The sequence below is a fragment of the Melozone crissalis genome, unplaced genomic scaffold, assembly GCF_028551555.1.
Source record: "Melozone crissalis strain CALT ecotype California unplaced genomic scaffold, PUWL_Pcris_2 ptg000016l_1, whole genome shotgun sequence".
Taxonomy (NCBI): Eukaryota; Metazoa; Chordata; class Aves; order Passeriformes; family Passerellidae; genus Melozone; species Melozone crissalis.
The window spans coordinates 32144536-32155974 of record NW_026535794.1 but is presented as its reverse complement, the minus strand read 5'-3'; the positions used below and the strand labels follow the sequence as shown (position 1 = coordinate 32155974).

The following is an 11439-nucleotide window of genomic DNA, read 5'->3' as shown; positions in this document are numbered from 1 at the left end:
TTACTTAATTTACATCCTAGCAAAAAGGAGATCTTGAATTTTGTGTTCAAGCCAGCTACAAACCAGCAAATTTATTCCTCAGAGCTCTTTCTTACTACTGAAAAAAACCAAATATTTCTTCTTTTTCCCCATCCAGAAATATACTGCTGAACTAAATGACTAGTCTTAATTTTGTCATATTTGAGTATGAATGGGGAACTTCTCATTTAGTTCTGTCTGGCCTGCACATCCAGGGATCCTAGTAATAAAAATATTCCAACTCTGGATTTCAGTGTCATGTTTTCACCAAGAAATACAAATCTGTTAAAAAAAATAGTAACAAAGAAAAGTTAAAAGAAAGATATTACTTACAAAAGAAGAAAACTCACTAGACCTTGGCAAGCAGAGGTATTTTAGCTTTTAGCAATCTGTCTGGCACTGAATTCAGAAGGAAAACACTGGACTATTAGAGCCCCAGAGAGTGTATGTGATTGAAGCATGTCAATAGGAAGAATCACCTTTGGAAACACAGAATAAAGGAGACTAGTAGGGATGCAGAGGGTTCGAAAAGGCCAGGAGACAATATTGAGTAAAAAACCCCAAAATGGAGAACATAGGACAGTGGAAAAACGAGGCATGTCTCAAAAACACTGGAAAGTCCTGGAACCATGAAGACTTCTTGCAAAGTTGAATCCCTCCAAACTTCTCACCCATAGGGTGCCATGATCTCACATGGAAGGACTTGAACTGGTTTCAATAGCAAAACTTTAATTGTAATCTGGAAGGACCAGAATTTACTCTCATTTATTCCTGCAGTTTGAAGAGAAAGTTATTTTTGGGTAGTACATTACACAGATGATTTTGTGTTACCATCTAGTCATTCATTTACAAATAGTTTCACAGGAACTTTGGAGGAAGATATTACTGGTTCAGTATTTATACACTGCAAAGAACAAAGAAGCACTCCTAGTACACTAACTTCTTTTTCTTCCCAATTTTATTGTGGATAAGCTTTAATTGTACTGCCACTACTGACTATACATCCACCAAGAGATCACTGAATTCCTCAAAGCTCCTGTCTGGACCAAACCTTTATAGATACTCCCTACAGACTAAAATTAAATTATTTAACTTCTTTTTCTTGAAAGCAGCAGTTTCCAGTGTAATTCACATGAAAAAGAAGCTAAGCAACAATCTCCATACTGCTTAACAGAACATCTCACCTCATCATCCATGTATTCTGAACAGTTGAAAATTTTCATCATCATACCAAGGGCACAGCCTAAGTCTTCCATGGCCTCTGTCTTCTCTGTGCCAGCTGCTTCTGCAGTAACACCACTCACTGCTAGGTGGAGAGCCTGGGTTGGAGTAATAGAACACCTTAACATATGAAAAAAGATTTTTTTGGATTGCAATGAACTTCCACAATATCAGGAGCTTTTTTTATAACTCTTATGTTTCATGGATGATTTATTCCAAGTCCACTTTCTCATTAAAATTTAATGTCCTAAACCACAAATGTATCTCTTCCATATTCATGTAAAATCATGGTGTGGTACTACTTGGAAAGTGCTTATTTTAGAAAAGAAAACTAACTACATTGACATTTTTTATCAAGAAGGAAGATGCTATCAGTGATCACAGAGGACAGGAAATAGGAGGCTGTAGTTGCTGCTTTGCTTATTTCAAAAACTTGAATTTGGCCTCCCAGCTGAAAGCATTAAGCTAGCCAGGATGTCTGAGTGTATCTTTTTTGATCACTTATTTTAACAAGAAATTCCATATTGGAGCCAAAACATGCCCAGAAGAAAAAGTTTCACTGTACGTGGTATAAAAAAATAGTAGTATGGACTTTCATAAATGAAAAAAAAAAAATTGCTGAAAAATTCTGATTAACCTTGGCAAAGATCTGCTCATATTCCCCTTCAGACTAGACAGTAAATATGTCAGCTTAAGTTATGCAAAAAATATTGCAGTTTTTATAAATGTAGTGGCCACTAAAATCATACCATTTCTTATGCGCACCTACATGCACATAGATTCTGAAATATATTGTGTCTTGATAATCTCATAGTGTACCTATGAGGTAGGAAAGAACTCTAAACTTCTAAGAAACATTTAGCTTTTAATTCCTAAAACAGATAAAGCAGACACTGTTATTTATAGCAGCCATTACCTGTCAGTCAAAGGTGTAATAACTTGCCAAGGGATATTTCCCAAGTACTCATAAAAGTACTGAAACTGAGCATCACAAATGTTGGCAAAACTGTTTCTGGACATCATCCCATCTGTGGCATACCTGTGACAGCAAGCAAAAGCTCTGGAACTGGAGACCTAAGAGCCATCAAAGAGCCAAGATGCCAGGTAGGAGCTATTCAGGTGGTACAAATGCCACCCATCACAAGCTGCAGCTGTCATCAGCAGGTCTCACAACTCATTCCCAGCCACTTATGACTAATAACTACCACAATCTATTATAAAGGATTAGATGTACCTCGAGGCATTTGTGCTTTTATACAGATGCAAGTTTAATAGAAGATCATTTTAATAGAGCTATTACAGCAGAACACAAGGGCTCTCCATGCAAACAATGCAGTCTTTGCAAGGGAGCTGACATTACTTTGACCACAATGAGTTTCATTTTACTCCTCAAGCCTTGTTTCTTCTTATCTGAATGCCACCTTAAAAGCCTATTTTATTTCTGAGGCTTAGGGGGAAAATAAGAATTCTTTCCTGTTTCAATTCCAATCCAGTGAAACATTTTGGACATTCAAACCCACAGCATTAGTTTTACCTGAAATAAAGTTGTACACAGAGTAAGCACTTTGGTTTAAATAAACATGCATTATTTCAGTTGTCTGCACATACAAAAAGTCACCACAGGAAGAGGAGATGCTCTGGAGGTGCACATGCCTCTGAAAGGAGAGCAAAACACTGTGAATTGCTGAAGGCAGAACAAACTGTGAATGCAAAATACAGCTGATTCAAACATGCACCCTCTGGGCTTGAAGGCTTGCTGATACCTCTCTGCCATGAACATCTTTGGTACAAATGGCCATGATTTTTTCATGATCACCCGAGGAAAGTTCTCCAAGCAGCATGGTAATAAAGAGCATTTAGCTCAGTGACCTGAAAAGATTTAGGTAACCCTCTAAAACCAGATGGCTTCCAGTACTGCTACCATTATTATTACTAGAAATTAGTTCTGCCTACATCATGAAATAATTCACCATAAAAACAGGCTTGTACATACAAATTTTCTGATATTCAACATGAGATGCCAGAAGAAATCCTGGTTTAAACAGAAATTTGAACCATCTCCAAAACAACAACAATCCAGGTGAGCACAAATGCTGCAGATGGTCAGCTAGGCAGGGTAGGAGGAATGGATGGATAAGAAGTTGTACATGAAATGGAATTGAAAATTCTGTGGTTATAATCTCCATAGAGATATGTACCAGACTTTATGAAATTGTACTAATTGTACAAGAACATTTATTGGCAAACTAAAAATAGTCCTTAGGAAAGATCAGAGACATTTTAAAAATAGACAAAGCAATAAGGGGATGAATACAAAATATGATATAAATGACTATACAGAGTTATGCAATGCAAAGTGACTATGGAATTATTCAGGTTTCATATTAAAAGGGGGAGAAACCCCAATGTCAGCTACTGCTTGTAATTCAAAGGAGGCAAACGTAAAAAAGCATGAAAATATCGATAGAAAGATATAAATGCATTTTCTATTACAGGGAAAACTTAGATAGTTCTGTCAGATATTCATGACCCCTTTAAAGTCTCTTTCCTATTTTGTATTTCCCTTCAGCAGATATTCTATTTTGGAAATCAAAACCAAAACTACTGAAAGTTTTCACAAAGAGAAAGAGTACTCCCAGCAGGAGAAAAACATTTAGGAGAAGTTTGAGGTAAAAAAGTGTAAAGCAAAAAATCAAATGGCACAAGGTATCCTTCTGAAAACCAAACATAGATGTAAACTGCTTGGTTAGACATAAACAAACCCTATAGTTTTGGCTTCCTTACATTAATCTATGGGTATATATGTATTGAATTGTATGTACACATACTGAATGCATACTCTGTTCTTAGCACACCATTGTGGCATTATGTTCACTTTTAGCTTTTGTCTCAGTTCATAATAATCCTCCAAACCCCAGTAATTAAGATGTGATGCCCATGAGGTAGCAGAAATTGAAGAAAAAGTCATGTTTCTTTTTTCAGTAGGTGCTGTATTGTTTAATGTGTTATAGTAATATGTTCATATGTTTAACCTTTAATATGTAAACCATACTAATATGATTATTTTTATGCTATATTTACTTTTTGCGAATTAAACAAAAAGGAGATGTCCAAACCTGCTTCTTGTGGCAACCCTTCAGGGCTGTTGCCAAGCTCTCTTTCAGCCTAGCAGATGCCATTTCTACATCTAAAACCCATCAGGTTTGTGAAGTGCTAAGCTCAGCCTGGGCTGGGTGGTCAAAAACTCGCTGTTCTCTCTGTCTCTCTTCATAGGCCAGTGTGGCCTCCATGGAGCAGAGATGTACTGCACTGTATACAGTTTCCTCAAGGTGTAACAACCAAGACTCCACCTTTTGAAGCAAAAAAAACCCCCAAGCATGCATAAATGTATGTGCATAATATTAATGGTATATTGTGTACTAAGAATAAAGGAAGTTCATCTCCCTAATCTTCACAAAGGATTTTTGTTACATCTGTAATTTTTACAAACTTAAAATGAGAGTGGATTTTCGCTCCATTTTCTCTGTCACTGTACCTTCAGCAGGATTTGGATGAGACACCAGATATTGGGGTCTTTTTTTACATATCCATTTGATCTGAACACAGACATACTGTCTTAAAGCTCCAAATAAGAAAGTCTGGGGTTTTTGTGTTCACAGCCCCAGAGTAGGCACAGACAATACAGCATTTTCTGTCTCCATGTGCTCAAACATAGTTTTTCCAAGATACAGCTATCTCCAAGAAGCAAGCTGCATATACTTGTCCATTCACTCTGGGGCCTCCCTGCTGCGACAATCAATCATTAGAACCACAGGCAACATTGATTTTATGCAATGTGAGTGCTTATGCATTCAGCACTGTTGTGAGAACAATAAGTTATTGTCTCAGAAGTTGCTGATCTGTTCTCCCTGACCTACCACTACCCAGTTAGCACACAGGCTGGCTGGCCAGTTGGCAAATATGAGGCTCAGAACCAGCGGAAAGGTTCAGCTGATAGGAGATGTGTGAGAGCACTGGAGGCTGGAGAGGTGTGTGCTAAAGGATAAGACAGGAGGGGATCTGAAACTATTACAGAAGATGAAGTAAAAAGAGCAGCAGGAGAGAGAAAGTATGAGAAATGCAATATTCAATCTTGATCAGTTCTGTGACTTTTAGTACTCATATTTTCATTTTCATTACTTCCAAACAGTTGACTGCCTACATGTCTTATAAAAACATTTTATGCACAAGAGAAAGATAGACAATTTATTAAATTATAGTAAATGACACAGTATTGGGTAACAAAATGTTCTGGGTTTGTTATTATTTATTATTTTTTCCAAATTTATATAACTAAAAGGAACAGTTCATGCAATTGAAAGTGTCTATTTAATCTACATGCCAAAGAGGGCAAAATTCATGAAGGAGATTTCACATAACTCAACATGTCTGATCATTAGATCTACATTTGTCACGGGACAGAATATGCTCCTTTTCTGGTCTGTATTTCCCAAGGGCAATATTTATATATTCCTCTGTATTCTCTTGAAATTTAAGATCAGCAGCATTGTCAAAAAGTTTGGTAAGACGATGGGCTATTTGCATCCAAAAATACCAGATATATAAGGAAACAATTTACATTAGATTTGTGTCAATCACACTAATGCATGCCTCTGTTAAAGTGGATGACTCTCTGACTGATTACTACACACAAGATTTTTTTATGGGGAAAAGCTGGGCCAAAATGATAAATCAGTGAAAGGAGTTAATTACACTTCTGTCAGTTGTCAGAAGAGTCTGAAGGACAGAGCTCAATATAAAACTGAGAAATCTTGAAATTGTCATTATTTATGGCTAACGCTTATTCTACAAATGGCCTTATTAAGGTCTAAATGCCTTTTCTAGCTACACATCTCTCCAAAGACCATGGACTTGAAAATCATTGTCTACACACCAGCACGCTCTACGCCTGACACCTAAAACAGAAGACTTGTTTGCTTGCCTTATGCATGGATGAAACAAATCACAGAGATTTAGTTATGTGGAGAATCCATAAGGGCCTACTATCATGTTTGAAAAGGCTCCACACTCAAGCCTTCATCACCTCTGAAAGCATCAGTTCTTCTGAGTTACAGCTCATAGCCCTTCAAAAAAAAAGGTTTTGCCTGAGGCACACTCAAAGCTGTAGCACTCAGAGAATTGATGGCTGTGGCTGGATAGACTGAGGCCAGGAGTATCATCTGGCATGTAGATAACATAGTATGAATGAAATACACCAAAGTGCCTGTGCTTCTATAGAGATGGGTGTCACAAAACCTAGGAGATCATTGTTCAAGGGAGAACACAGAAGGATAGCGACAAAACATTCCTTGTGCAAGGGGCAGCAGCTCAGTCAGTAACAGCCTACCAGACACCATAGATCTTCCAGTCTCACTTATCATCACTATGCATTGCTTGCCTGAAAATCCATGCTAGAAGAAGAATAGATTTGATGATCTCATTGACCTATTACATCTCTAATTCCTGCAAACCTACAAACCAAAAATCCAAATAAATGCAACTTCCATGTGGCTAAATTTCCAGCAAAGACAGATCAGGATTTGTAACTTGTCTCTCATCTCTTCTTGCTGAACACCTTGTACTCATCTTAGCTGGGAGAAAAAAAAATGTTTCCTATCTTTCTTAGGCAAAATTTTCCTATTTTCAAAGTAAATCAGAAATTTGCTTAGAACAAAGGTGCAGTTTAATGATATTATCAGCTCACAAGGTTAGCTGGAAAACTTCCCTATCTGTAGGGAAAATGAAGTACATTATTACACCAAGAGGCTCAGCTGTTTTGGCTGTGTTCCTCTTTAAAGGGTGTCTAGCAAGTCTGCTGAAAAACCGAAACAGAAGAAAGGAAAAAGTATGCGCTTGCTTTCTAAGTATACAGCCAAAGCTTCTTCACAAAAAGAGAGTCTGAAAAGAGACAGAGATTTTAATGATCACCTTAAAGCCAGGAATTCCCTACCAGTTAAAGTCAGACCAAGCATTAGAACAGAACAATATAATCCACTATTGATTTAAAATAATAACAGTGAACACAGCTGTAAGGAACAGAGAAGGTGGCAAGCCTTTTACCTTTCCTTTCTAGAATTTGAAAGGGGACATAATTCAATTCTGACTAAGGAAACTAGGGGAATGGAACTGTGCCAGAAAAGTCTCCCCAAAAGGTGAGTCTAGGCAGAGGAAACTCCTCTTCAACATTCCAAAGAGTCCAGCCTTAGCAAGTAAAGGATGAGGAAAAAAATTTCTAACTTAACAGGGCAGTAATGTGCAGATAAATTTTAAATAAAGAAACCACCAAAACAACAAATAACAAAGTAGATAAGAATCAGTTGAGTGGAGGAGGAAAGAAACCACTTTTTAAAAAGATACATGTATTATTTTTGATGTACAAAGAGTTAAAAACATGAAAACACGTTGGTATTGACACAAGAACAATTAAGGATCAAAAGATTAAATTATGTTTGACTGATGCACTCCAGCTTTTAGCTTGATATCTCTCAGAATAAAAGTCATGTCTCAAGAAACAGATTTGTGTTATTTTTGCTTTTTTTTTTAAACTTCCTATTGCAACATTTTCCTGCAAGAAGAAAGACTGTGACTGTAAACATGGCTGCCTCTAGAGTCAGGAAGAGTGGATGCAGGTGGGAAGTGCAAGGCATTCCTGCGAGTGTGTGGAAGGAGGACTTTGGCTGCACAAATCCACCACGTCCTCTTGCAGGTGTGAAAGAAGGACTCACAGAGTATGGATAGGGACAAAGTGAATTTGATCCAAACAGAACACACTTTGAAGACATTTCTGACATCATGCCATCCCTAAATAATGAGCCAGTGCCTCAAGTTGAGCTGGTCATGTAACAAGCAGTAGAAATTCGGTATGTCAGATAGGAACAAATGACAAAAAATCATTGGAACATCTCACACCTGCACAAAAAGGAAACAATCTGACAGCTTTCATTTCCTGCTTGTTGCAGAACTACACTTTGGAACAGTTTGTAATCATACTGGAAATTTTACCTCTGCTGCAGAGCTTCAGAGCTTTCATACACCTTTGGCTTTCTTGTAGCTTCCATCATATTTTCTTTATTTGTTATGTCAGTCTTCCACTGCTGTACAGAAAGAAAGGGAGGTATTTCAACTCTCAAATTTATTTTTTCTACTTCATATGGTTTATTAAACTGGGACAATAAAAACATGGGAAAAAGAGCTGGAAGAACACACCTAATCAGCTTGTTTTAAGTTCTATTTCTTAGATGGAAAAAGAAAAAAATTAAAGCCACAAGCACCTATTTTGACAGTGTTTAGACTGAATATGAAGGAAAAGTAAAATGAACAGAGAGAACTGCAAATACCACTGATGATACCTTAAAACTCTTCAACAAGATAAAAATTACAGATTTTAGCAGAATTATTAACTTGGAGTATTTTTGCTCATGCAAGGTCAACGCCTTTTTCAATATACACCATGAAGAAACTTATGCATGTTAAACACCACAAATTTCATTGCTCTTAACAGGGTTCTCAACTTGCACAAAAAATATACTTTTTTAGTATACAGTGAAACATGCTGCTGTCAATGTTTCTAAATTGCAGATTTAAGCAATTAGAAATATATTTGAAATTTCAAGCACAGAATTTCCCTATGGAATATTATCCTATACTAGATTTTCAGAATTGTACATGGTGAGGACTTTCCCTAGATCTGTGGATTGAATTACAGTTATATTGGCAACACAAAATTATCACCTTTACTGTGCAAGGGTTCAGTGATGTTTTTTGGTCAGAATGAACAATTAAGGCATAATGCTTTGTGTCAGTTCAAGAGTTTCTGTTGCTTGTTGGAATTGCCTTTAGCCATTAATGAATAACAGATGTTAAACTTGTATTTCTACCATCACTTTCCTAAATAATAGGGACTTTGCAGAGAAGATTTCTGCACCTCAGCAGTATCGTATCTCTATGTGCCTCCACGCAAATAAAAAAAAAAGCTAACAAAGAGTAAGTAAAAGAAGGTATTAAAGACATCTGAAGGAATGACACACAGATCTTTGTCTCAAATTGTGACACCAGCAGCTTCCAGGCCATGTGAAAGGAAAACAAGGCAGATAATGGCTCTGATGAAGATACCACATGCATTGAAATTCTGTCCAAAGGGAAATGACAGAGTCTGCCATGCTTAATTTACTTTGCCAGCCTTTCATTTATTCAATGAAATATACCACAAATTTACTTTTCAGAATCCCTTGCATCTGAGACTAGAAAAGAAAACAAACAAAACAAAACCAAAAAAAACCACAGAAAAAACTGCACAAATCAAAATTATTTATCAAACAGAGGAACTAAAGCTGACAAGAGCTTAACAAATTCTCCTGTAATTGTTGTTATTGTATATCATAAGAGAAGACATCACTAAACACTGAAAATAGACAGTATATTATTAAACGATTTTCAAAAAATTTAAGGAATTACAAGCTTAGAAAGTTGTTATTTTTTTTAAGTCCTACATGGAGACAAGAATGTTTTTAGGATGTGTATAATTACACAGCATAAATGTAAATTCCCACTACTAACATCTGGAGAAAATGTAAATCTGCAATAAAGATTCAGGAAGAAAAAGTTTCACCTTGCCAAGTACATCAAGGGAATGAACAATATTGATACAATAACAATATTTATAATAATTAAATTCTTATTTGATTATTACCTAAAGTTTCAAGTAGGTGTTCACTGAACTTTAATAAAGGATTTTCTATTCTTTTACGCTTTTGGTAAGAAAATTCCATGGCAGTCCATGTTTGGCTGATTTCTTCCGAAGTCTGGGAATAATAAGAACAATAATAACATCTGTCTATATATATATATCACATTTCATATTGGGAATTGAGGAATTTAATTAAATTATATGTAATTCACAGTGATGGTAAACTATACCACAGACAAGAAGTTCATTTTGCTAGGCTGTGAATTTTGATACCTAGAGAAGTCACATGAAAATATTCAGGTCTATGATTAATTTCTTGAAACAAGACCTAAACAAACAAATACTTTGTTACATACTATTCTGCAAAAACCGAAGGGAAAGAAAATGTACCTCTCTCACCTTTTCAGTACTCAACTCTTGCACAGCATTGACAGCTACACTTTGGACTTCTACCTTTATGAAACTGGAGTCCCAGAAGGTCTGAGAAGGTCTTCTGCTCCTGAAAGCCCAACTTGTAAAGAAAAGAGACAGCAGGAAGCAAATTAAGTCAATGAAAAAGCCCAGCATAAGCATATAACAAAGTGTTCAAATGGAATCTAACTAAAAAACACAATTAAATAAGTTAAATGTACTCTAGATACCAGATACATGTTCAGATTTGCCACCGAAGTGTGGACTTAATCAGCCTAGCAGAAATAATTCTTGATGCTGCTACAGGTTTAGGGTTCTTTTGCTTTGTTTTGTCTTGTACTCTGGTGTTTTGTACTTCATAACACTAAAGGTAAGTTTTTTTGCACAGCTGCCACCGATGCAAGATACAGACTTAGTATCTGAGACTAGAAACCCTGGGGAGTGATGGAGATATTTGCAGTATTTTGTGGCTACTTGGTAGGATTAATGAAATTCAATTTAAAAAACCTTAAAAATTCCATCAATTATTTGAAAAGACAACGGTCAATTATTTTTTCATTTTCTTTTTGTTAAAATAAATCACAATTTTGTGCTAGTACTGTTAGGAGGTCCCTGCATTAAAAATAGGTTTAAATGTGCTTTCATTAAAACTGTATGTGATTAATCATTAGTATACTGAAGACAAACAGAAAAATTCTGTTACACACTGTGCTACGCTTTCACATTCAAAGTTTTTTAATCTTAAAAATGAAAAACAAAAAGGAAATTGGTCTTCAATATTTTTTTTCAAAATGGTTCAAAAGAATTTTATTAACATTTTGAAAACCAACAAGTTCTACATGTTATAGCATATGAACCAAAACCACTGGGATTTTTTTGACTAAAAAAAAGAAGTACCAGAACTGGGTAGGTGGAGTTCACACTTTGGAAGCAATTTAGGAGAAAACATCTAGGATGAAATTTGATTTTTCTCTTAAAAGACAAATAAATAGGCATGCAATAGAGATCATTTCTTTCTAAATGAAACAAATACAAAACAAAAAGAAATTTTATACCTGTTAGGT

The 11439-nt window shown here is 35.9% G+C and overlaps 1 protein-coding gene across 1 annotated transcript in view; it reads right to left on the bottom strand.

Annotated features, from left to right (window-relative positions):
- DNAH11 (dynein axonemal heavy chain 11) overlaps positions 1-4529 on the bottom strand; it is an 88565-nt gene extending 84036 nt beyond the window's left edge. Inside the window, 11 exon segments of the mRNA XM_054274049.1 lie at positions 200-252; positions 255-300; positions 959-1052; positions 1055-1091; positions 1203-1359; positions 2156-2245; positions 2247-2299; positions 2548-2556; positions 2970-3086; positions 3088-3108; positions 4356-4529. Coding sequence (XP_054130024.1) covers positions 200-252; positions 255-300; positions 959-1052; positions 1055-1091; positions 1203-1359; positions 2156-2245; positions 2247-2299; positions 2548-2556; positions 2970-3086; positions 3088-3108; positions 4356-4529 — 851 coding nt within the window.
- Between the last annotated feature and the right edge of the window lie 6910 nt (positions 4530-11439).